This window comes from Sciurus vulgaris (genome assembly GCF_902686455.1).
Source record: "Sciurus vulgaris genome assembly, chromosome: 3".
In the NCBI taxonomy this organism is placed as follows: Eukaryota; Metazoa; Chordata; class Mammalia; order Rodentia; family Sciuridae; genus Sciurus; species Sciurus vulgaris.
In genome coordinates, this window is record NC_136463.1 from 68,029,465 (window position 1) to 68,056,018 (window position 26,554).

General features: G+C 48.2%; 1 protein-coding gene across 1 annotated transcript in view; it reads left to right on the forward strand.

Annotated features, from left to right (window-relative positions):
* The window catches only part of RAB11FIP4 (RAB11 family interacting protein 4), a 112,950-nt gene that overhangs the window by 12,202 nt on the left and 74,194 nt on the right, over nt 1-26,554 (forward strand). Inside the window, exons 2-3 of the mRNA XM_079130459.1 lie at nt 20,561-20,648; nt 21,978-22,066. Coding sequence (XP_078986585.1) covers nt 20,561-20,648; nt 21,978-22,066 — 177 coding nt within the window. The remainder of the gene's footprint in view (nt 1-20,560; nt 20,649-21,977; nt 22,067-26,554) is intronic.

Here is a 26,554-nt window from a genome sequence, read left to right on the forward strand (position 1 = left end):
CTTAGTGAGACTCTGTCTCTAAATGAAATAGTAAAAGGACTGGGGGGTATTGCTCAGTGGTTAAGCACCCCAGGTTCAATACCTGGTACCAAAAAAAAAAAAAGTCTACACACCTCCAGAGCCTATGCAGCTAGGAGGCTGCCCTCACTCAAAAATCCTTCCAAGGGCAACTACTCTTCATTTAAAAAAAAAAAAAAAAAAAAAAAAAACTTCCCAGTGTTTATGTAGAAAATTAAACCACTTTATAGGAAAAGAGAGCTAACTAACCCTGAACTGGATTTCTGTAGTTTAAAGCTGTCCTGACCTTGGTCATTACCTGCATATGATGATCATCAGTGAACCATTGGCCCCTTTCCACCTGATACCATTTCCTGTGCCCACAGGATTGGTCCTCTCCCCAGTCATTGTCCATGTCTATACACAGGGTTTCATTTGCCCTGCATGGCTCATTGAACCTGGCCCACGTGGCAGTGTCCATGGGCCAGCTGGTCAACCCTGGCTCCTCAATGACCTCTGCAGAGCAGACAGAGTGGAGTCCAGACAGTGCTCCACAGATAGTGCCCTCCAGAGGATGAAGGGGCAGGGATGTCTGGAGCCAGGTTTGGGGGCCCACAGGGGTGTCCTGGCAGCTTGTGTCAAGCTGGACCTCCCTCAGTCCCACTGACTATCCTTTGGACTCTGCTTCTACCAGTGTGTGTACTCGGCTGCCAGCCAGAGCAGCCTCTGGTGTGAGTTCCAGAGCCCCTGACCTTGAGCAGGCACAGCCAGGAGACACCTGCTGCCAACTCCTAGGCCCTAAGTAGGTGGGATCAAGGGCCTGTTGGTCCCCTTGTCTGGTCAGAGGCATTTGGGCTTCTGGCCACTCTTTCCTGGTGCCATCTGGATGGTTCTTTGTCTCTCCTGCCTTCTCTGTCTCCTCCCTTCTCTTGTAGCAAACCCTGCCCAAGGCATGTGGGTCCCTGTTTTTTCACATCCCCATTGACACTGAGTAGTATTTTCAATTTGTTTCTGCCAGTTTCAGTAGACCTGTAATAGTATTTCAAACTTGTTTAAATTTTCATTTTTGATGGCTAATGCAGCTTTGCATTGTTTTCATGTTGCTCCTTACTTTGTGTGTGCATGGGTGTATCGGGGATTGAACTAGGACTTGGTGCATACTAAACATGGGCACCACCATTGAGCTATGCCCCAAGCCTCCGACCTCCTTTTCCTGAGTCTCACTATGAATTCATGGATTCTTTCTTTTCCAATGTGTTACGATTCATTCCATTATTCTTCCTGATGCTCAGAGGTTCATTTTGTTTTAATGCAGCATTATAACGTTTTGCTCATTTTTACTTGGTATAATTTATTTATTTTGGTGCTGGGGATGGTGCCTAGGGCCTCATGCATGCTAGGTGAATGCTGTACCACTGAGCCCCAGCTAAAGTCCATCATTGGCTTTGAAAAGAGCTCTCTGATTTTCTCCATCATTTATGAATTTTTAAGTATATAACATGTTTCAGAGGCTTTAATTAGCATTGCACTAACTTAGACAGTGTTGCTTTCTTTACTGCATGTTTAGTCCTTCCAACAGGAGCAAAATATTAACATTAAAGATAAATACCTTACAACTGGGTTAAGTTAATGCCTAATATTTAATGTATTCTGTTTCTATAAGATAAGGTTTTTCCCCCCATTGGCTTTTTTTTTTTTTTCTTTCTAGCTGCATGTCACTAGCACATAGGAATGCAATTGATTTTTGTAAATTTATCTCCTCTCTCACCACTACTATGAATTCATTTATGACTTCCAGTAATTTTCTGGTTGATTTCTTTGAATTTTCTCGGTAAGCCATCACATCCTCTTCAGAAATAATTGCTTTGTTACACCTTCTTCCTCATGTTTGTGAGTCCAGTTGCTTTTCTTTCTGTCATGGGAGCCACCAGTGTTTCTAGAACTAGTTAAAAGGGGTGGGCACAGGAGACATCTGCCCTGACGTGGAAGGGGGAGTTTGGCATGCTGGGACTTTGGCCATATGGCCCCACTGTGAGTCAGGAAAACAGGCTGGGATAGTGCCTGGCCACAGCTGTCCTGGAGGCTGTCCCCAAGGAGGTGATGGATCCTGGAGAGGTTGAGGTTGGTGTTGCTGTGGGAAGGGTCAGGTGTAGAGGAAAGGGTCTGGCAAGAGGTGTCCAGTGTCTGACTGTGGGTCAGGGGAGGCAGTCAGAAGCAGCAAAGCAAAGAGAATGAACAGGATGGGCACAGATGGCCAGAGCTGACCTTGGGCAGCCAGAAGTAGCTGGTGGAACCCAGGCAGTCCTCCGCCCTCTGCTGTGGTCTTAGACAGGGGGTAGACAGAGGCAGGACCCCATCATCCTTTTGTTATTTTTTTTAATAGGGTGATTATAGTTTACAACCATTAAGTAGCATGTTGGTACTTGGGTTAGATTTATATTCTTTAGCATGTTAATAAAGACTTCCCTTCCATGTCCCATTCTCCTTTTTTTAGTTTTATTGAAGAGCAGATGGTACATTGTACCAAATGACTCCTCAACATCTATTAAGCATTTTAATGATGATTGCTGTTTTCCCAGTTGGTGCAAAAAATTGTGTTTCTCGAGGCAAATCTCAGATTGGCCCGACCTGGTCAGGTGATCATCCTCTACCCCTCCCATGCCTGACTTTGGCCACCCAACACATGGAATGGGAGAGGGATTGTTCCCTAAAGGAAAGTCAGGGTGTGCCTACCAGGTGACATTGGGCAGAAGCCATGTATGTACAGGACAACCTGACCTCCCATCCCACAAGTGCTTCTCCTTCCCAGCATGCCCTGGGAGGGTCATGGTTTCTGTGGTTCTCTGAGGACAGGCATGGAACCTAATGGACATAGTTAGTGTTTACTTGGAGGACTAAGTGAGAGAATAAATGCAGGACAGGGAGACTGGCCCAGAACTCTGGGAGTCCAGTTCCTCTTCAGCTCTGCCCCCTGAAGTCCTGTGATCTATAAGCAGTTTTCTCTGTGCTTCTGAAGGCTGCCAGAGGAAAGTTGGGGAGGCAGAGGGCTTTGTAACCAAGGATTCAGGTGCTGGGTCTGGAGATTTCATGGATCAACTCCCAGCTTGCCAACTTGCAGGCTCTGTGAGCCTCAATAGGTCTCCTCACTTCTTTGAGCCTCATCAGTGAAATGGGGATGCAGTCAGGCTCCACGCCTGGGTAACGGTGTGTGTGAATGAAAAGATGAGGGGGCAAGTGGCACAGCTCCTGTGCATCCTAAGCACCTGATGCAGGGGAATTACCATGATGGACTTAGGAACATTTAGAAGAGAAAGTGCTGTACTAGTATAAACTATTTGAAACTCTTGGCAGGGGGGAATAAGCATACAAGTCCAGTTGTCACCAGAGGGGTTTGGAGGTCCCTCCAATAGGGAGAAGGGACCTCAAGACCTCAACTCTGCCCCAGGGGGGTTCCTGACATTTGCCACAGGAAAGAATTTCAGGGCATATCAGAAAATAAAGCATCGATAAATTTGTTCTATGAAAGAAATCAACTGGGCAGCGTGCATCCAAAGGAGGGAAGAGTGTGATGTTCAAGAAAGAGACACGTTTTGGGGTTCCAGATTCTTCTTTGATGGAAAGCCTTGTGAGGGTGTGTAGGGAGGTGTGTGCAACAGTACTCCCTGGTGAACGCTGCTCTTTGATCGTGGACCGCAAGATCCTCTCTGGGATCTTCGGGTTGACCTTGTCTCCTCTACCTGATCAGTAATGTTTGGAATGTGCCTGTATTAAAGTCTTCTTAAAATACATTTCCCTTTGTTTTATCTAATCTGAAGATACGTTGCATAGGCCAACAGTGAATGTCATCTTTGATCAAAATAAGGTAATTTTCATAGCTGCTTGAATTTTCAGTAACTCTAAGATTGGTAGACTGCTCAGGAATTTGGGAGGAAAAGCAGGTCTGAGAGTAGGTCTGCTTGTGGGGCATTTAGTATACAGCTGCAGTTGCCTTTTTCTTCCCTTTCGTCTCCTTTCTCCCTCTATTTCCTCTGTTCTACCTCCCCAGAGGCCACTGGTAGAATGCTCTAGCTGCTGCTTGACCTGCTGCTGCCACCGTGTGGCCCCAGGTTGTGGTTGAGGCACACACCCCTGCAGACAGGGTGAACAGAAGAGGTGGGACCACTAAGGGAAGAGGGCCCAAGCTCCTGTGAATTCTCACTTCGTCACTTCCTAGCAGGTCCTTAGGCTCTCTGGCCTCAATTTTCTCATCTCTAAGATGGGGCTAATAATAGAAACTACTTCATAGGCTTGTGAGTTCTGAATGGATTGATACTCGTCAGGCTCTGAGAACAATGCCCGGCTCAAAGGAACTGTTCCTAAGCATTGCCAGGTATCATTATCACGTCTTCATCACCATTATCCTTACTCCAGGGAGCTCTCAGCCCAGTGAGGGGACTGTCGGTGGTGGGGGTCGCACCATATCCCTGAAGGGATTGTGGTCACCGTGGGCTGAGTCTGCCCAGGAGGGGTGGTGGCACAGTCCCTCTGTTTTCACTGTTATTCTAGGACTGTTCCCTTTACCACCACCAGCCTCCTAAGGGCCCTAGTGCCAGTCTCAGGGCAGGTTCCAGCTCAAAGATGGGAAGGGGGACTGACTGAAGTCCAGCCCCTGCCACTCTCTTTGGGGGATGAGGCAGCCAGCAGCTCAATCTGGATTCCCCTCCCTGGGTCTCTCTAGGGGGACTTTGAAACTACAGATTCCAGAGTCCCTAACTGGCTGCCAGACTCATCAGGTCTTTGTTGGGATGACTAGGATGGGACTCAGCCCCTCATCCTTTTGCTCTAGAGACCACGAGGGTCCAGGATCAGAGTGCTGGCTCAAACCTTGCTTACCTCTTTCCTAGTAGGGAGATCCTGCCGAGTCCCTGACTCTCCTGAGCCTTGGTCTCCCAGTTTAGTAAATGAGGCCAGTAACCTCCCTTCAAGGGCTGGTGTGAGGATAAATGAGGTGAAGAGTGTGTTAGTGCCAAATGCCTTTGTCCTTTCCAGTACCCTTTTGCCTTGGCCCTCCTCCTCTGCCCCAGACCTCCAATCTAGATGCTTTCTTTGGGGGAAGAAGTCTTAATTATGAATAAAGGCCTAAATCATGCATTAGGCTTCTTGCCTCTGCTTTTTACTGCTGTGCTTGCTGGAAAAGAAGTTTGCCTCTGCAGAGAGCTCCCTCTAGGTGACAAGACTTGAAATCTTGCCCTACCATTGATCCTGCTGGCCTCTAAGGAGTTTCCCCAACTGACTTTGCATGGTGCAGCTACTCAGACTACAGGGTCTCCTTCCCTGGAGAAGGGACAGAAAGGAATGGAGGGGATGAGGGAGCAAGGGATCCCTTGTCTATACACTTGGGCCCCCACTCTGATCAGTACTGTGGGAGGGCTGGAGCCAGACTGGGGAGTCCAGAGCCAGAAGTTTCTTCAACCTGGAAGGCAGCTTGGTCCACGGAGATCCACCCCATCTGCCTTCTCCAAGGGAGCAGCAAGTGCTGGAAGCTGCACCAGGTGCTGCTGGCAGTGGGGGCAGGGGGGTGCCAGTGGAGTGAGGTGTCCTTGCTCTCTAGGAACCACCACCTTCTCTCACCCAGGTTCTGTTTTTGCTACAGAAATGGCCCATTTAGTGTCCTATGTGAAGGAGAAAAGCTTCATAGATGGCAGTGTCCACGGCAGGGCACAGCGTGTGAGGAATCCTGGCCCTGCAAAGAGAGAGTAGAGAGTGCAAACTGTTTAAAAAGCATGCCTTCCTCATGTTGGTCTGGTAAAGTTTGGTCTTCAAAACTCTGACTTTGGCCTGTGTGTCTCAGATGTACTGATCTGACCACTTGAAAACTCTCTTTTTCTTCCTATCTGTCTTCTCTTCCTTTTCCTCCTGATCTTCAAACTTTTTTTCATGTGACACCTTGAGACTCTCTAAAAAATGCCCTCTTGGTGACCTTGGGCAAGGGACTCACCCTCTCTGGGGACCCTTGCTTTATTGGTGAAACTGGGACTATAATCCTCCCAAGCCTCACAATGGGCAACAGATGGGAAGGGACTTGGTCACGGTAGTCTCTGCTGCCTCCATCTGCCTGGGAGGCCCTCTGGGTGGCCCCAGTCCCCTCTTGGGCCTGGCCCGGAGGCGTGCAGTAAATACCATTGTCTCCCTTGGGATAGATTGGCTCCTCAGGCCCACATGCAGGTGGGCTTCAGATGATCTTCTGCTACACGGGTTGTGTAGCCCCGCTTTCGAGGTTCCTGTGAGGGAGACACCTCCTGGTAGGTAGGATATCACTGTCCCTGGCTGCCTCCTAAGTGTCTCCCTGACCCTGCCAGGCCATAGGACCCAGCAGGAGGTCTTTAACAAACCCTGTGCAGTGTTTCTGGAGGTGGAACACTCTAAATTTCACGATCTCCATTGGTCCCCATTATAGCAGCATGAGGTGGTGAGTACTGCCTGCCCCATTCCACAGGCGAAGAAACCCAGACTCAGGGAGGCATTTGCCAAGCTCGCTCAAGAGGTTGGTGGTGAGCCTGTCTCTCCCTTATTTAAAAATCCCACAACGGGTTCCTTTCTTTTGTTCTGTTGACAGTAGCAACGTTGAAATTCTGGCCAGAGCTGCCACATTTTGCTTGGTTTCAAAAGTTAAAGCTCGATTCCCTGGAAGGCTGTGGAGTGTTCTGCAAGCAAGCCCTGCCACTTGCCTGCCACTCTCCCCTCAGCCCCCTCTTCTCTCTTCCCCACATGGCCCAGATCAACATGGCCATTGCTGGTCTCCCTGCCTCCCTTGCTCTGCCTTGTGAGCTTCGGGCACCTTCCTAGGTACACATCTGCTTTGCTGGGTCCCTACTAAAATCACCAGCAGAGGAGTATCCTCCAAAGGAGTGTCCTCCAGGGGAATGTCCTCTCCATTTGTCCCTCATGGTCAGCCTCCCCCTGCCCTCCAGTCACCACAGAAACTAATGGTTCCCCAACCTCACAGATACCATTCTAGCCTGGTCTTGGGACTCTGCCTCCTCCTTTCTCTGTTCCTGCTAACCCTTCTTGAATCACCATTACTAACAACTGCCACACTCTGTTCTACCACCCTTTAGGCCCCCACTGGTCACCCCTGCCAAAATCCCCTCCATGCAGCATTCCAATTCATTTTTTAAGTTCAGCCAATTAAAAGCTGTGGGAAGGGGAGGCAGAAGGATTAGCCATCTCAGCACATGGAGTTGCCTATGTTGACAATTGTGTCACCAGCTCTCAGGCTGGGCCAACCTAGGAAAGTGCTCATTTATCTAAAGTCTGCTCCATGTCAGCTTCTGGGCTAAGTCTCCATAGTTTATTCCTTCTAACTGATAATGAAATAAACTCTGTCACCCAGAGAGGTTGAATCATCCATCCTTGGTCACACAGCTAGTGAATGGAAGAGGCAGGCTTCCAGCCCAGCTCTATCTGCAGAGCCTGGGAATGACACACTGCCCTGGGCATGTGACAGTATGACAGACAGATCAGCAGCATGATTTTATGCTGTTTCCTAGGTTATTTTTATTTCACTCAGTACAGCAGGACATCTGTCCTTTCTCTGGGAGTTTCCTGGGAGCTCATCTTTCTCCCCACAGGGCCAAAGAAATATTTGCTGAAGGTATGGACACTCAGACATATGTAAGCATAGGTCATCGCCTCTGAGACCACCCAGGCTCTGTCAGTTTCCTTCCTATTCAGATACCAAACAAAGCCCTTGTGGGTGGCCATAGGGGTTTAGGATAGTCGCAGACTCAGGCTGTGAATGAGGGATGCCTGTGACATTTGGACCTGTGGGGGTCTCTTAAAGGAAGTTGTCTCTAGCAGTGGGCTGGATGAGGCTGAATGAGGTGACACTTCCTGGAAGGTAGTGACCTGGGTTCCATGTCACTGGGCCATGGTGCTAGCTGGCACCCCAGCACCATACAATCCTTCTTCATTGTGTGCACTGAGCATCTTCACTCCTGAAAGGGCCTCCTTTCTGTCCCTGCCTTTTACCCCAGTGGGTTCATGAAGAGGGGCTCTTCATTAGCAGCCCTCCAGCTTTGAGAACAAGGAACCAACACAAAATGGCTTAACTGTTCAGGCAAATGCTTTTTTAATTTTTATTTTAATGTCAGGACCCAAAGTAGGGCAGCTCCAGGGCTGGTTACTTCCAGGGCCCAGAGGCATCAGCCAGAATTCAACCTCCTTCCAGTGATCTTCCCCAAGTAGACCAAGGTGGCATCCACTCTCCAGGAGAGGAAGAGGGAAGTACTTCCTGTGGATGGTCTCCTCCACCCCACAATCAAAGACAGTCTCTCCTATTTGCAAATGTCTCCTCAAATCTCATTGACCAGAAATGTTCAATATGCCTTTGCCTAAACTAATCATCGGCAAAGGAGATGAGCCCAGCTAACTGACCCGGCCTCATCAGAATCATGCTCATGTTGAGGTGCTTGATCAAACAGGAGGTGGGCGCCTCACCTCGCCAGGGCTGCCTCACCCTGAAGGAGAGGGCTGGGGCAGCACAGAAGTGACCAACAGAATCTGCTTCCGTTCTTCTTATTTTTTAGCTTTTTAGGAGAGGAAGTACAAGGCTCAGAGAAGTTGAGTCATTTCTCAGGGCCACCCTCTGGGTCCCCAAACCATTTACTTGGTGAAGCTGCATTGGATGGAGACATTTGCCTCCTACCCTTTACTCCCTTCCATATTTCTACTCTGATTTTCTTCTCTTCCTCCAACCCACTGCTCACCACAAACATTCTTGGAGAATCATTATGATAAAATAGAATTCCAAGCTGGCCAAGACCTTCAGTATCAATGTCAACCAATGCCCTCAACTTTCTAACAGAGAAACTGAAGCCCAAAGAGAGGAAGGGGCTCACCAAGACCACTCATTGAGATCACTGATGGTGGAGGTGTGATGGACTTAGGAACAAGAAGCAGACCATGTCTGAGGTTAGAGACTTCTTTCTTCATTACCTGGCCTGAGCTGCAGGACAGTCCAACCCAGCCTGCTCCTCCTAGAGAGGGGTCACCCTTAGGTCTCTTTCTTTTATTTTCTTTCCTTCCTTCTTTCTCTCTCTCTCTCTTTCTTTCAACTAGGAATTGAACCTGTGGGTGCTCTACCACTGAGCCACATCCCTGTCCCTCTTTTTTATTTATTATTTTGCTAAGTTGCCCAGGCAGGCCTTGAACCTGTCATCCTCCTGCCTAAGCCTTCCAAGTAGCTGGAATTACAGGCATGCACCCCCACACCAGGCTCAGGCCCCTTGTTGTGCACCTTTGCACCTGACATTTCTGTAATCTTTACTGTTCTTTAATCTTTACTCAGTCATAGTTTCCTTTGGTCCCCACAATGGTTCTGGAAGCTGGATGTTACAAATATGAAAACTGAAGCCCAGAGAAGTACTGTGACTTGCCCAAGGTCACTTAGTGAGTGACACACAAAGCATGGGTCACAGAGGGTTTAATGTTCTGTCTTCACATGGCAGGAATGGGCTTGTTGGGTGTGGTTAGGAATTGAGAGCAGGACAGAGGCAGACTCTTCTGCCTAGCCCAGGTTGCAGGGACTGGCAGGACTCTCTTTGGAAACCCTCCCTCGCCCCTGTCTGCCCATGGTTTTGCTGAAGCTCCCACCGGCTTCCTGGCCCACCCTTCCCGAGAATGAAAGGAGATGACCAGGGCTGTGTGTGCCCTTTTTCCTGTGAGCTCCAGAATACAGGGCCTCATTGTACTCATTGTGTGCTTGACATCAGGCAGCTGGACCTCAGGGAAAGTGGGTAAACAAGCAGGGCACATGTCACCATGAGGCCAGTGGAGGGCCAGAGCCCCCTGTGGGAAGGAGGAGGGACTCAGGAGAAGCTGTCTGGAGGGAGAGCAGAGGCCCTGGGGCTTTGGGACACCTCCTCCTCCTACCTTACCTGCTGTGCCATGAGGTCCGGCTGCCTGTGATCTGCTGCCTGAGAGAATGACCAGCTGCTCACAGAGCTGTTGGGCAGAATCAGGGGAAGGATGCTGGAAGCTGCCTGGGCTTCATGGGGAACTGGGTCTAGGAGTTTCACAGTGAATTGGGGAGCAGAGCTATGCCCTCTCTAAAGAGCATGCTAGAGCAGGCATGGCGGCACACACTCGTGATCTCAGGTACTTGGGAGGCTGAGGCAGGAGGACCAAAAGTTTGAGGTCAGCCTGGATAACACAGTGAGACCCTGTTTCAAAACAAATAAATAAAAATAAAGGGTATGCTGGGACTCCTGCATTGTTTCTGTGGGAGAAATGGGCCCAGTGTTGCCAAATCTGATTTGAAAAGCCAGATAGCCCAGTTTGTGCGTGCAGTTTCCTCAATTAAAAAAAAAATTTACACAAGGTAAAATTCATTATCTTTCAGGATGATGGGCAAAATGTCTGGTTTCATGAGTTTTAATGTTTGTGTAGATGCCTATAAGCACCACCTTAATCAGGAGACATATCTGTTCATCCCCCAAATTTTCTTCTGCTACTCCTTATATTCAGACTCCCCCTTTCCTCCTTACCCTTGGATCCACTGATCTGTTGTTTGTTATTATAGTTTTATCATTTCCACATAAATAGGATGACACAATGAGTGCACTCTTTTTTCTTTTTGGAGTGCTAGGGATGGAACCCAGGGTCACACGTGCTAGGCAAGTACTTTACCTCTGAGCAGCAACCCCAGCCCCATATGCAACCTCTGAAGACTTTCACTTGGCAAAATGTGTATCAGGGGTTTGTGCCTTTTTATTGCAGAACACTACTTGTCCGTTCACTGGGAGAAAATTTGGGATGTTTCTAGTTTGGGGCAGCAGTATGTGTAATGCTGCTTTAAACATTTATGTGCAACATTTGTACATGTGTGAAGATAAGTTTTTATCTCTCTAATATAGAGAAGGATAAGGAAGTTCCCTTCCATTTCTAGTTTGTTGAATTTTTGTCATAAATGAATGTTGAATTTTTTTCAGTTGGTTTCTCTGCACTTTTTGTGCATTTTTTTCTTTAATCCTGTTTTGATTATATTGATTTTTAAATGTTTAACCAACCTTACTGAATTAACCCCTCATGCTATGGTCTTCAGACACACACACATATAATATGTGTATATATATTCAACTTGCTAAAATATTTTGTGGAGGATCATTGCATTTATGCTCATAAGGGATATTGGGCTATAATTTTCGTATACTGCTTTAGTCTGGTTTGGTATCAGGACAGCACTAGCTTCATAAAATGAATAGAAAGGGCTTTCATTTTGTAGGAGAGATTATGTAGATTTATGTATATCTTCCTTAAATGTTTGGTGAAACCATCTGGGGTTAGAGGTTTTCTTTCCTTTTTTTTTTTTTTTTTTTTTTTTTTTTTTTTTTGGGGGGGGGTTGGGCTGGGGGGATACTGAGATTGAATGCAGGGGTGCTTTACCACTGAGCTATATCCCCAGTCTTTTTTATTCAGGACTTCACTAAGTTGCTGAGGCTGGCTTTGAACTTGTGATCTTCCTGCCTCAGTCTCCTGAGTTGCTGGGATTATAGGTGGGGGCCACCATACTGGGCCTGAGGCTTTCTTTTTTGGAAGGTTGTAAAATAAAAAAATCATTTTATTTGATAGCTATAGGACTATTCAGAGTATCTGTTTCTTCTTGCATGAATTTTGGTAGTTTGTGTCTTTCAAAGAATTAGTCCGTCATTAATCTAAATTATGTGCATAGAGGTGTTCATGGTGCTCCTTTATTAGCCTTTTTCTTTCTTCCTTCTTTTTTTTCCTGTGCTGGGGATTGAACCCCTAGGGTTTCACATATGCTAGGCAAGTGTTCTACCACTGAGGTACATCCCCAGCTCCCCTATTAATCTTTTAAAGTCTGCAGTACTGTAGTAATATCTCTACTTTCATTTCAAGTGTCAGTAATTTGAATCTTCTCTTTCTCTCTCAGTCTGGTTAGATTCATTAGTTTTATTAGTCTTTTCAAAGAACCTGATTTTGATTTCATTGTTTTTTCTCTACCATTTTTCTGTTTTTAATTTTACATATTTCTGCATTTTATTATTTATTCCTCCCTATTTTAGTCAGCTTTGTGTTACTATGACCAAAAGACCTGACAAGAACAATTTAAAGGAGGAGAGGTTTATTTTGACTCATGGTTTCAGAAGTTCAGACCATGATCAGCTGACTCCATAGCTCTGGGCCAGAGGTGAGGCAGAACAAAATGTCAGAAGGGCATGGCAGAGGAAAGCAGCTCAGGACCTGACATCCAGAAAGCAGAAAGAGCTCCAATCGCCAAGGATAAAATGTATAGTTAAAGTTCTCATAAACTAATCATTTCACCTCTGAACATTCTTGCATTGTCTCACACATGAGCTTTTGGGGGACACCTCACATCCAAACTATGACACTCCTTCTTCCTTTGGATTTGAATTTTATGTTGTATTTTTATTTTCATTGAATTTAGATAATTTGTAATTTCTCTTGAGAATTCCTCTTTGATTTATGAGTTACTTAGACATGTGTTGTTTAATTCCCCAGTATTTGAACATTTTTTAGATGCCTTTCTGTTATTGGTTTTTAGTTTAATTCCATCAGAGCACAAACTTTGTATGATTTCAGTTTTTTTTTTAAATTTGTTAAAGTTTGTTAAAGCCGTGGGATATGATCTACCTTGGTGAATATTCCGTATACATTTAAAAGTAGTATATGTTCCGTTCTTATTGGGTGGAGAGTTCTAAAAATGCCAGTTAGGTAGTGGTGGTGTTTAGGCCTTTCAGATCCTTATTGATTTCCCATCTGACTGGTTCTGTTGGTCACTGGAGAGGAGTGGCAAGTATCCAACTATAATTTCAATTTGTCTTTTTCCTTTTTTTAGTTCTGTTAGCTTTTCTTCATGCTTTTTGAAGCTTCATTATTAGGTTCATGCATACTTAGAATTGTTACATCTTATTAGCAAGTGTATTCTTTAATCCTTGGTTGTTATCCTTGTTCAGAATAGATCATTTCTATGATTCTAGCACTGTTTTTTCCCATCATCTCTATCCTACTGTTGATCGCATCCAGATAATTCTTTAACTTTAGCTAATGTATTTTTTAGTTCTAAAATTTCCATTTAGTTCTTTGGTACTGCTGCCTTTTTTTTCTGCAGAGATTTTCTATATTTCCATTTATTTCAAGAGTGTTCACATCTACTTCATGGAACATGGTTATGTTAACTGCTTTAAAATCTTCATCTGCCCTGGTTTTTAATGCCCAGTATCAAAAACAAAACAATAAAAAAACCTTTGTCTAATAATGATAATATCTTGTCTCATCTTGGGGTTGGTATCTGTTCAGTGTCTTTCTCCTTGTACCTTGCTTTTCCTATTTCTTTGTATGTGAAATAATTTTGGACTAAATCCTGGTCATTTTGAATATTATATTACAAGATTCTAGCTCTTGTTAAAAGATTTTGAAGAATGTCAATATTGTTGGGGTTTTTTGTTTGTTTGTTTTGGTTTTTGGTAGTAGCGATTGAACCCAGGGGCACTTTACCACTAAGCCACATCCCCAGCCCTTCTTTATATTTTATTTAGAGACAGGGTCTCCCTAAGTTGCTTAGGGCCTCACTCACTTGCTGAGGCTGGCTTTGAACTCGTGATCCTCCTGCCTCAGCCTCCTGAGTCACTGGATGACAGGTGTGCACCACTGCACCTGGCTATTTTAATCAGGAAATCAACCCAGTTATGTTGAAGCCTCTGATTCTAGCTTACCCTCTATGAGCTGTGGTTCTAATGCCAGTTCAGTTTTCAAAGGCTTTGCAGTACTATTCAGATCCAGCCCACATATGCACACTTTAGGGCCAGTCTGTTCAGTCTTCTGTAGTTCAGTTCCTAAAGCCTTTGGTATGTTATTTCAGGTCAGTTCCATGCATGTGCGGCTCAGGGGTGAACCCAGGACTTCAAACACCACTTCAGCTCCATCCTCTTTCAGGTACCGCCCTCTCCAGTTCCCAGGGCTTCCTTCCCTAGTTTCTCTTTCAAGCAGAAGGATCTTTCCTCTCGCAGAGTGTTAGGCATTGGCTTCATGACTGCTGTGGAGAGGGGCCTGGGAGAGAGGAAAACAAAAACCAGAAGAGGTCATTTCTCTCCTTCTGCTTGCCCAAAAGAGGTCCCCTTCCCACCTTCTCATCAGAAAGAGAGTTTTTTTGAAGCCATTTCTCTTCCCACCTGCTGCACAGTTCTGGGATTTAAGCCACCAGAGACTGAGTCAGAAATATGTGAAGAAGCTTGGCTCAGTGTTGCATGCCTATAATTCCAGTGGTTGAGGCAGGAGGATCAGAGTCAGCCTCTGCATCTTAGGGAGGCCCTAAGCAACTCAATGAGACTCTGTCTCTAAATAAAATACAAAAAAGGTCCGGGGATGTGGCTCAGTGGTTAAATGCCCCTGGGATCAATCCCCAATACCAAAAGTAAAGAAAGAAAGAGAGAGAGAGAGACAGACAGACAGACAGACAGAAATGTGAAGAAAAAAATAAATTTGAAAACTCACCACTGTGTTTGTTCTCATGTTTTTGTTTTCTTCCCCAATTCTTTGCAGCGGCTGTGTCTGATTTGATATCTCTATTCAGGGTTTTTCGTTGTAACCAGTGGGGGAAAATGATGTAAGTAATGTGCTTCCTCCATTTCAACCAGAACCAGCAGGTTCCCTTGGTTTTGGGCATCTAATTAGCAAATTTAAGCCCACCAGCAAGCTCATTTGCAATGCTAGTTGGCAAACTCTACTTTTGCAGGACAACCTCTTGAAATTAACTTTTCCTTTGGTATTCAAATTCTTAAAGGTTCATTGAGTTCATAGATGGAAGAGAACAGAATATAGATGTATTCTTCCCCTAGTCAGAGCAAGCCCTCAAACTTGTAATAACACTAATAATGGTCATAATTATTGTAACGGAAATGGTAATGATTACCAGGTAAGAGCCTAAGCTCTGGAGCCCGCCGCCTTTGTTTGGTTGCCTCCCACCAGGTGCATGACCTTAACCCTGAAATTCTGATCCTTACCCTGTTTCCTCACCTGCAAAGTGGGAGTAGTAATAATATCTCCTGCCCAGGTAGTTGTGAGATTTAAATAAATTCACACAGAGAGCTTAGAACAGTGCCTGGCACAAAGAAAGAGTTATGCAGCATTACCTATTATCAATTAATAATTGGATTAGTACCAGGAATGGCTAACATTGATTTGGCAGTTCACCATGCAGAGGGAGCCTCGCACAGCAAGAAAACCAGCTTATCTCCTCTGAGGCTGAGACCTCAGAAGGCAAAAGGCTTGCTGGAGTCCGTCTGGTTCTCAGAGTCTGAAATGAGGGAGGCGTGGGCGGCTGGCACTGGCTGGGGAGGATCTGGCTGGGAACCAGTGAGAGAGCTGCAAGGAGCTCCAGCACCGTCTGGTCTGAGCTAGAGATGTGCCCTCAGGGAATGAATGGGGGAAATCAACTTGAAGAGAAAGGCCGCAGAAATAGAAGGGGAAGCCTGGTAATTGAGCGGCCCCAAAAAGGGAAGATCAATATTTTACAGCCAGAGAAACAACCAGTTTCCCTGGCAGCAAGTTCAGTAGCCCAGCTGCATATGCTTCAGTGACAACAGCTGCTCCTGTCTGTCCTCCCTGCCAGGTCCAGCGGGTGTTCTCTCTTCGCCTGGGAGCGTTGGGGAGTCCGGGGTCTGCCTATCGGGCATTAGTGTGTGCACTGAAGGCTGGCTCTCCCCAGGTGAGATTGGGCAGGCCCCCCCACTTCCTGGGACTTTCTTCCCTGCCTGGGAAAAGAGGGGCTGGTCAGCTAGATGCATCCCCAGGGTGCACTGCAAAAGGTTAGCAATGTTGAGGAAGGTGGAGACCCTCTCCATGCTGGCAGGGGTCGGGGGTCCCAGTCATGGGGATAAAGTTCTTTGGCTACACTGGGAACAGGGGGATTGAATCAGCCTTCAGTGAAGATGATCCGGAAAGAGTCTGCCACTGGCCCAGGTGAGGTCTCCCACCTTGCAGGGTGCAGGAAAGCAATGGAGAGCAGTGGCTGATATTCCAGAGTGGGTCGGGGAGACCTGGGTTCAAGAGTTACCACTCTTGGTGACTTTGGCTTAAACTGAGCCTCAGTTTCCTCAATTGTAAATCAGGGGACTATAATAGTAGCTGTTATTTACACTGCTGTGAGGACGAAGTGAGACTGCATAATCAGGGCCATACTGCAACTCAATGGGGAACCCTCCATGGCCCCAGCAGGAATGATTCTCACTTCTGTATATAATGACACCTTTATTGCAAGTCATGGCACCTATAGTTACCTTATTAATGAACACTAACCAGTATGTGTTGGTACAAGAATTTTGCAATGACCCTGTTTTCTACAAGGACCGTTCTGTAGTGTGTATGGCATTTTCATGACCACTGCTCTCGGACTACCACTCTTTGAAGAGCCCTGTGGGAGAAGCCGTAGAGAAGGGAGAGCATGGGTTCAGTCCCAGCACTGCTAAAAAATAAAAGTAAAAAAGAAAAGGCAAGAAAAGAAGGAAGGTCACAACAGGCACAAACCTCCAACTGCACCTGGACCACAGCTCAAGAGAGCTCCGTGAACTATCTAGTGGCTCTCAGGACTGTGCTGAGACTCTGTCTTCCTATTATCAAATGACCCCAGCCTCCACCTGCTCGGAACTGGCTTCAGAGGCCAGAGCCATAGACATCCTGCCCCAGTGTCATTCCCAGCTCCAGGGAGTTATGGACTCATGGATTACAGAACCCTGCTGCCTCTAAGGTGCATTTACAGTTGAGGCTCTTCATCTGTCACCCAGCACTCTGGGGCAGACTCTCCCCTTGACTAGCAGCAGAGATGATTAAGGAATAGCCCCAGACCTTGGAGAGGATGTAGTGCTGAGCACCTGGAAACTGGGGAGTCCGGGCCTGTCCCAGCATTCACGTCTCCCTGTAATGCCAGTAAGGAGAGGGAAGGAAGAGAGGCGGTGAACCGTCAGCTGGGGCTGTGGGTGGGCTCCCCACAGCCCTGGAGGTGGCACCTGGGCATAGCTATTCTCAGATGCCACGTCATTGCCAGACAGTGTCAGAGGCTGTCATAGCTGGGTAGGGGTAGGAATGGCAGCCACAGTGCTGAGGAGGCTCTAGCCAGGCAGGAGCCTGCAAAAAGCCTCCCTCCTCCACTGAAATTCTGCAGGCCTTTCCCAAGACCCCACTAGGTACCAGCCTCAGGGGCAGCTCAGAGAGGACATTGCACAGCCCATCCCTCACTCCCAGACTCACACCAGCTTGAATAGAGGTTCAAACACAGAATGGAGCTTGGGAAGAGAGGAGATAACCATGGCAGGACCTCTGTGCCTGCGGCTCCTCTTCCAGAGCCTGCTGCACCCAGCCCATGATGCCAAACCACTGCGGTGTCCAGGGCTTCAGACCCCTGCTGCAACAGCCATGCTGGGAAAGCGTCCCCTGGGCATGCAGGAAACAAATGGTCTTTGTGAATAGATGATCTGCCAACATGACTGGGCTTCGGTGCATGTGACAGCAGAGTGGGAGTTGGACAAGTTGGCCTGTAATGGTGTGAACAATTACAGGAGGAACAGGAATCTCTTCCCTACACCCTGAGCTCTGTGGCTGCCAGAGTGCTGTCATATCCGTCATCTGCACCCCAGAGGAGAGAATCCCGGAAACAGCTTGTCCTGGCCCTGCTGTGCTGTAGGTGCTAATGGTGACTACCAGCGGGAGGGCAAGGTGGATGGTAAGTGTGAGTGTGCTGTATGTGTGGTTGTGCGTGTGTGTGGCCATGTGACCATGGGGGATGAGCCAGCGGGACCAATAGCCTCCACCACCAGCCCCAGCAGTGTCTGGCCTGGAGGAGTGCTCCACTGTCTCTTGTTGAATGAATGAATGACTGTGGATGTGTGTGTGCGGGTGCTGTGGAGGAGCTGCCATTGAGTTACAGGCTGATTTAGAAACAAGCTTTGGAAAAGACATGTCAAGAAGCTGAAATTCAGGGCTTGGAAATTTGCAATGGGGGGATGACTCCAATTAATTAGAAAAGAAGTACTTGTGAAATTGGCCATTGCCAAAAACTAGGGAAAAATTACTCAGGGCTAGCAAGATTGAAGTCAGTTGCTCTGACTGAGAACTAAATTAAGACATCTTTACAGAGAGCAATTTGTCAACTGTTTTGTTGAACTGTTTATATCTGTTTATTTAACAGATATCTATGAATCTTCTACCATGTGCCAATCATGGCAAGTTACCAGGTGTGCAGTAGTGATCAAAACAGTCTTTGCCCTGAGAGAGCTGAGTTTGCAGAGGGATTATATAAATTCATCATATAAACATATAATTACAAAATGCACCAAGAGTTTGAAAGAAACTTTAGGGTGCTACAAGATCAGGTGGGCCTAATCAGATAGGGGTGGTCAAGATGGGTTTTTCTGGGGTGGGGGCATTTAATAAAGGTACAAAAGGAGACCTGAAGAAGGGACATGGTAGGTGATGAATGGGGAGGACAGGCATTCAGGATATACAGAGCAGAGCCAGGCCCAGAGGTGTACACTTGTAGTCCCAACAGTTCAGGTGGATCTCTTTAACCCAGCAGTTGGGGGTAACCTGGGAAATATAGAAAGATCTCCATCTCTTAAACCAGAAAACAAACTAAACCCCCTTGGGTTTAGCTCAGTGGTTGAGCGTGTGCTTAGCATGCACAAGACCCTGCGTTTCACATATAACCCACTCCACAACACAAACACAGAGAACAAGATATAGAGAACACTATGTGCAAAAGCCCCAAGGCTGAAAGGTTTGATTTATTTGAGGAATTGTTGGAAGGTGAAGGCCAGTGTGCCTGGAATCCACTAAGCAATGGGGAGGAGATGGAACTGAAGCGGGCAGATCTTATACAGACTTGCAAGCCATAATGTGGAGTTTGTATCTTATCCTAAGTAATGGAAAATAACTGGAAGGTTTTAAGCACCTTCCAATGAGTTTACAATTGGAGTGGATTCCAGTTGGAGTGGTGGATGAATTAGAGGGGCTGAAAGTGTAAGAGGGTAGGTGAATTAGGAGGTTTGCATAGTCCAAGAGGGAGACAATGATGACCATGACCAGGTGAATTCAAGGGGTGACGTGGGAAAGAAGGTAGCATTGGAATCCAAGCAGGGTGTGGGTTGGATGTGGGTGAGAGGGAACAGCCCCAGTGATGCTGCAGAACTGTGCAGTGGCAGGATGGGGTCAGGGGGTCAATGTGGAGCAAGTGGTGCTGCAGCTGGTCATGATCGGGCTGTCCCCTGACTGAGGGGGTGGTGGGGAGTGACTAGCAGGAAGCAAGGATCTGAGAGGCCCTGTGTCAGTGAGCATCCACACAACTGTAGAAACCCCAAGGATGAGTTTCAATAGCCAAATGTTGGAAATACCCAAGAGCCAACCCTTAGAGGCAGTTGGGTAAGTGGTGGTGTAGCCACTGGGCAGAACCTTTTATAGCTGCGAACAATGTGGGCTGCACACACCAGGCCGAGTGGACTCGCGTTTCTGATACGGTGACTGGTATGTGGGAGAGAGACTCCCCAACACTAGGAACAGCCAACCCCTTTGGCTACACCTTGTTTCCTAATTTATTTTAAAATACTTTTTACTGAAGTATAATGTCAAACTGGAACAGAAAAATGTACTGACTGGAAGTGTTGGCTCAGAGACTTTTCACCACATCATTAGCATTGGTCCAAGAAATAGACCATCATCATGCCTGGTGTGGGGGTGCATGCCTGTAGTAGTCCTAGTTACTTGGGAGACTGAGGCAGGAGGATTTCAAGTTTGAGGCCAGACTCAGTAACTTAGTGAGACCCCCAAAACAAAACAAAGACCATCAGCCAGAGCCAGGAATCCCCGTGTGCTGTCCCTTTTGCGTTGCCACTCTATTGACAATCCTTGATTTTGTCTCAAATCTTATTTAATTTGTAATTTTAAATAATTTATACATGTATTACCTTGTTGACAAAGGGGGATTTGAATTATAAAATACAGATATTCTTTTTTTCTAAATGTGGTTAAATCTATGTCTTTTCAAAAAAAAAAAAAGGGGGGGAGGGGGAAGAGAAGTTTCTTTTTTCTTTTTCCTTGGGTGCTGGGGATTGAACCCAGGGCCTTGTGCTTACAAGGCAAGCACTCTACTGACTGAGCTATCTCCCCAGACTCCTTTTTTTCTTTTTTGCATCAAGTTTGTGTTTGTTTTGTGTGAAAGAAATCACTATTTTTAAATCTCACAGCAGATCCTTTGCTTTCAATTGCTGTTTATGTGGGGCCAGCTTGGAGGAGGGAGCTCTGGGGGACAAACCCCCGAACTCAGATGCTGGAGTATTTGCTTTCCTCACTTGCAGTGTCCCAACCTGTGGAGCAGGAGGTGACCCCACAGCTGGGAGGGGCTTGGTGCAGAGCTGAGGCGGGGTGGGGGCAGAGGACGGGGACTGCCGTACAGACCAGGCTGGCCATACGGGCTTCCCCTTGGCTCCCTTCCAGCCCAGCCTCCGCGCCCCAGTGCCCTGGGTCTCCTCACACCTGTTCTCTTTCCATCCCACAGGTGGAAAAACTTGTGAAATATCTGGATCCCAACGACCTGGGGAGAATCAACTTCAAGGACTTTTGCCGTGGCGTGTTCGCCATGAAAGGTGAAGCCCTGGGGAGGGTGCTGGGGAGCTGTCTTGGGTCCTGTCCAGAAGAAATGGCCAGCACGACTTGGGCTACAGCTGGGATTCCTCCCCACGGGGGTCCAGAGCCCTGTGGCTACCCACAGGACCCAGGGGAAGGGCTTATGCTTCCACTGCTGCTCCACCTGTGGGCAGGGTGTGGGGCTGTGGGTCTCTCTGAACTTCTGCCCCATACCCAGCATCGGGGATGCCTGGACCAGAGTGATGGTCCTTTTTGTCCTTCCCATTAGAGAAGCTCCCCTCTGCGATGACCAAACTCTCAGGACAAGTGGGGGACTTCTGCTTTGGATGCAGTTCTGGGTGCACCTGGGTAGAACTGACCGCCCCCTCCCCCACCCTCCTGCTAGGGTTCCCCTGTTTCCTCCCCGCCCTCCTCTTAGTCCCTCCTTATTACTTCTTTTCATTCCTGCCCCACCCCATTAAGGAATCAGTGTCTAGTCCCTCCTTTCCAGAGATCAATTTTGAGAAACGCCCAGGAATCAGAATATGGTTCACTCTGACTTATGACTCAGCTGCCTGCAGGAAGACAGGGGCTTAGGTCACCAGCCAGGTGAACTGCTGAGGCCTCCCCAGGTCTGCCAGGAGAGAACAGTTACTTCTAGGGGTCCCCAGGAGTCCTGTGATCTCAGAAGGGAGCTTTGTTTTCCTCTCTGCGTGGGTGATGTTCTCTTCCAGGCTCCTCCTCTGGAGTTCTGGGAGGGGGAAGGAAGACGTACAAAGGGAAGGCAGCTGAGAGGCTAGGTGGAGGCCTGCACACAGAGGCCCCACAAAGGCCTTCCATTCTTTGGGCTACCACAGACTGCACCTGCCATGTGCCTGTGCCAGGCACTTCGCCCAGTGTAACTTTGGGCTTTTGCTCAGGAACTTGGCAGGGAGGCCACCTGTGTAACTGGGCCAGCAGGAGGTGGAACCATCCTGGTGGTGGTGGGACTAACCTAGACCCTGGAGTTTGCTGCCTTGTTGGGGGGCGTCAGCCTCGGTGATTTGTGGTGTTGCCTCCTCTGGGGAGGCCCCCTCAATGCCCTCTGCCTCTGCATTCGGGAGTTTACTGTGCCTTCCTCTTTGGGGTTAGTCCCAGTGGAAGGATGTCTCAGGGTTAAGAGTCTCTGCAGTGCCCTGAACCAGCTTCCCCACCGCCTGGGTGCCCCTTCCTGCCTTTTGAGAGGTCAGCTGGTCTCCTAGAGACATGGGCCACTTCCAGTCCTTCCCACCAAGGCCTGTTAGGCAGAAGCAGAGCAGCTGTGCCAGGCTGAGGCTCTTCCCCCCCACTGTCTGTCCGTCTGCCCACAGGGTGCGAAGAGCTGCTGAAGGATGTGCTGTCCATGGAGAGTGCAGGGACGCTGCCATGCGCGTCAGAGATCCCAGACTGTGTGGAGCAGGTAAGAGGAGGCGGCCTCAGAGCCGCCGCACTCTGCTCTCCTTCGGCTCTTCTCGCCTGGGCTCCGTTTTGAGGTATCTGAAAGGACCCAGACGCTCCCCTCTGATGAACCTGCGGAATCAAAGTCAAGAAATTGTGCTTTGAACAGGTGCAGTGAAGTCCCTCAGGAAGCCACAGCAGAGCGTGTAAGAGCTGGGGGTCCTCAAAGAGCATCTTCCTCCGCCTCCCTGGTGCTGAGGAGAAACTGAGTCCCAGGGAGGGAGGTGATGGGCTGAGGTCAGGCAGGTAGGACTGGAATTTTTCCCTTTTCTCCTGTTCCTTCATTCTTTGAGCTAATGAGTCCCTGTGTGTGTGCCCCCCCCCCCCCCCCGCCATATAACAACTAATTCTCCAGTGTCTGACACTAACTGGATGCCCAGCAATTCAATTCAACTTGACACTACCCAGAGTTACTGTAGAATCAAGAGTCAATCTCATAATACCCTACTTACGCCCAGCAAACTACAAATTCGGGGCTCCCCATAACCACCTTCTATTTGATAATTCGCCAGAACAATTTAGGAGACCATCACACTTGGGATTAGGAGTTTATCATGAAGGGTAGAGTTCAGAAATGGCCAATGTCAAAGACACACAGGACAGGTATGGAGAAAGGCTGGTGCACTGCCACGCCGTCTCCAGGCACAGCAGCTTCCCAGCACGTTGTCCTGTTTGCCAACCCAGAAGCTCTCTGAATCTGGTTGTTCCAGTGTTTTTATGACCCAGTTCCCGATTCTTCTCTCCCCCGGTAGGTGGGGCTGGAATTTCTCCCCTTCAAACCCCCAGCATGGTCCTTCTGGCGAGGGGCTCCATCCTGCCTGCAGCCATGTGGAGCTCCTGGCTTGATTTATTTATTAGCACAAACTCAGGTGTGGGAAAAGGGCTTGTTAGGACTAGAAGTGACTCACATCAGAATATTCCAAGGGCTTTAGGGGTTCTGTGCCAGGAAGTGAGGATAAGGACCAAGTATATTTACACCACAGTCCTCATGGCTTGGTTTTGCTGTTATCTTCTCCAAGTGGTGTGTTTACAATTGAACATTGCACTGTTATTTTCTGGATGCTTGCACTGTCATCCTACAGAGAAACAGCTTAAGGTGCTCTTGCTGACAATCTCTAGGGTCCCTTCTGGCTGAGGGACCCTGGAGCTAGAAGGGTACTGTTTTGGTTTTTCAACCAAGCAGCTCCAAAACCTCTTATCCAGCTCTGGTTGGTGCCTCATCAGGACACTGCCCCTCATCCCCCCAAAAACAAATAAACAACAGCAAAAAAAAAAAAAAGAAAGAAAGAAAGAAAGAAGGAAAGGAAGGAAGGAAGAAAGAAAGAAAAAAAAGATCACAAGTATTTTTTAGCTGAAGGAGGTCCAGGACACCACAGTTCACCTGAGCTCTTGGGGGACCCTGGGGCCTTCCCTGGTGTCAGAGTTGGGTTCTGTAGGCAAGACTGGAAGAGGAGGAGCCCATGAGAAGGACCATAAGCTGGGGATAGCCAAGCGAATCATATTGGAGAAGGCCAAGGCTCTGTCAAAAGACAAAAGAACAGTGAATTATTTGTAGGTCTGGGGATGTGGTTCAGTGGTAGAGCACCCCTAGATTCAATTCCCAGGACTGGGGGTGGGGAGGATTTAGGTGTAGATCTAATTGGCTTTTATTTGCTATTGAGAGCTCCCATTGGACGAGAGCAGAGCTGGGTTTCGTTAAGTTAGAAATTAGGCAACAGAACAATAGGGAAAAAAAATTGGTGGGTTAACATCAGGTTGCTTCAGTTTACTTTTGTGAAAAGATTAAAGTGGAGGGGACTTCCTTATTATGCTGGCTAAAACTGGCCTGTTTGGGCACTAAATTATCTCTCTCCTGATTTCTGGGAAGGTCAGATAACAACTTAGTTTCGGCTTAGTGGCATCAAATGTCAGCATGAGCAAGTCCATTTCAGTTTAGTCTGCTGGGCCTAGTGCAGGAGCTCAGTCCAAATCCAAGACCTCCTGTAAATTTTATCTGACAGTTCAAAGGTGGCAGAGACCACAGCCAGGCAGCAGGTGTGGGACCAGGGTAGAAGTCAGGTGACAGGTCTTCAGGGTGTGGTGCTCAAAACATGAGCCCTTGGGGATGGGTCAGGGTGACGGGGCTCCAGGCACATGCAAGGCCAGCAGGGAGGGCTCCAGGCCTATCTTGATGGGCCCAGCACATGTGGGGTGAAAATGTGTCTGGAGCCAACTATCAACAGGGACCATGACGGAGGACCCTGAACAGGCCAACGGTGTGTTCCAGGAGTTCCTGGAGTGGGCATTGGCAGGATTTTGAACAGGATTCAGAGAGAGGAATTGGGCCATGGGGTCATCCAGAGCTGGGTCCACACCTCACTCTGACCACAGACTGCCCTTGCAACCCTGGGCAATTTCCCCTTAACCCCTTGGAGCCTGTTTCCACAGGTATAAAAGCAGGGTTCTCCTTACCAACCTCGGGTCTGCTTTGACAATTCAGGGAGAAACCGTGTAGTGCGAGACCATTCCTGTGTCTGGTGCCACGGACTAGTGTAAGAAAGTGGTGCTGAAGTTACAGTTAGCATTTTCCCTTTTATCCTTGGATACTTTGGCTTCAGAATTATGTCAAAGTAGAGCTCTGTGCCCAGGAGCTGGAGGGCAGAGTGGAGCCGAGGTCTTGGGCTTACTCAATAGTACCCAGGAGCAGAGGCGTGCCCTGCAGTTTTCCACTGCTCTCCTGGCCCGCAGGCTGTGCCATTCACATTTCCAGAAAAGATAGTGCATGGAGGAAAGGTGAGAAACAGACTTGGAAGACAGGCACAGTGGCACATGACTAATCCCAGCTACTCGGGAGGCTGACGCAGGAGGATTGTGAGTTCAAAGCCAGCCTCTGCAATTTAGGGGGGCCTTAAACAACTCAGCGAGACCCTGTCTCAAAATTAAAATAATAATAATAATAAAAGTCTTGGAATGTAGCTCAGTGGTAGAGCACCCCTGGGTTCAATCCCAGCACCTAAAAAAGAAAAAAAAGAAATAGAATAAGTGCGATATAGAGAGTGAAAAGGAGTAGGTACTGAGGAACTGACCTCCAAGAGGCACTCTTCTCTGTAAAGCAGTGTTGTTTTTCACCCAAACTCCGGAGGTCTGGGGAAGAAGGATGGTGTCAGTCCCGAATCCTCGGCAACCCTAGTGCTTCCGTTCATCTCCCCATGGGGCTGCCGTTGTGGGGGGTGACTTCTGGTTTTAAGCCTCTCCCTGGCATATTCCTCTGTCCTCCACAGAGCTCTGGCTCTAGCAGCTGGCTCCTCCAGCTCCTCTAAGTGGCTCCATCACAGTGGCGGTGAGTGGGTGGACACAATGGCTGCCCTGTTGGTCCTGCTCAGCAGGGCGGCTGGGTGACTTGGGCGGCTGAGTGCTGGGAAGTGGGAAAGCCAACCTACCAAGAAAAGTGATTCCCCACCAGTTCAGGCTCTTGAGGTGAGGGGTGTCGGTGGAGGCCTGCCAGAGACGGGTCCTACTCCCTGCGGTCTCCCAGCCATCCCCTAGAGGTCAGGCTGAGACTGAGAAGCCAGTGAGATCCTAGTTCATCTATGGGTTTCTAGGTGTCCCCTGGGAATTCAAATCTGAGGAGTGACTTGGGGAGGTGCTGGATGATAACCCCGTGAAATGGGAGAAGGCAGCACAGCCTGCGCCTCCCTGGGGCCTTTTGTGGAGGGAGAGAAAGACCCCCTTCCCCTTCTCCTCTCGGGGTATGAGTGAGACCTCTGACATCAGCAGTTGACATAGGTCATGATAAAACAGCAAAATGCTTTAGAGGTGGCCCAGCTGCTGCCCCTGTCCCTGAGAGCACACTGCCCGCCTCCCCACTCTCCCAGGTCCTGTGAACCCCTGACACTGGACACCACACAGGGGCCTTTGGCCTGCTGTTCAGACCTGTGGACCATTGCAAGTCAAGTCCATCCCAGGCGACTGGAGGCTGGGCAGCACCGGCTCCTGACCTTTCAGAATGCTGCCCTGTCTGTGTCTCAGAGCCTGCGCATCCTGCCAGGGAAAACTTCATGGAGCAGGCTGTTGAGTGAGTTTCCTAGTCTAGGAAATATGAGTCTGCTCAGAGGAGATGCTCAGGCTTTGGGAAAGTGTTCAGTGATGGTGTCCCTAGGCTGAGGGGTCAGCACACACCCTGGGATTCCATCCTGAAAACAGCCTGCTCAGAGGCTGCCACTGGTCTCTCTTTTTTTTTTTTTTTTGTACTGAGAAGTGAACCCAGAGGCCCTTTACCACTGAGCAATATCCCCAGCTCTTTTTATTTTTTATTTTGAGACAAGGTCTCATGAAGTTGTTCAGACTGGTCTTGAGATTGTGATCCTCCACCCTCAACCTCCAGAGTCACTGGGATTATAGACAGGCACCACCAGGCCTCACTGGCCTCCCTTTTTGCAACCTCTAGTCCAAATGTAGTAGAGCTTCCTCA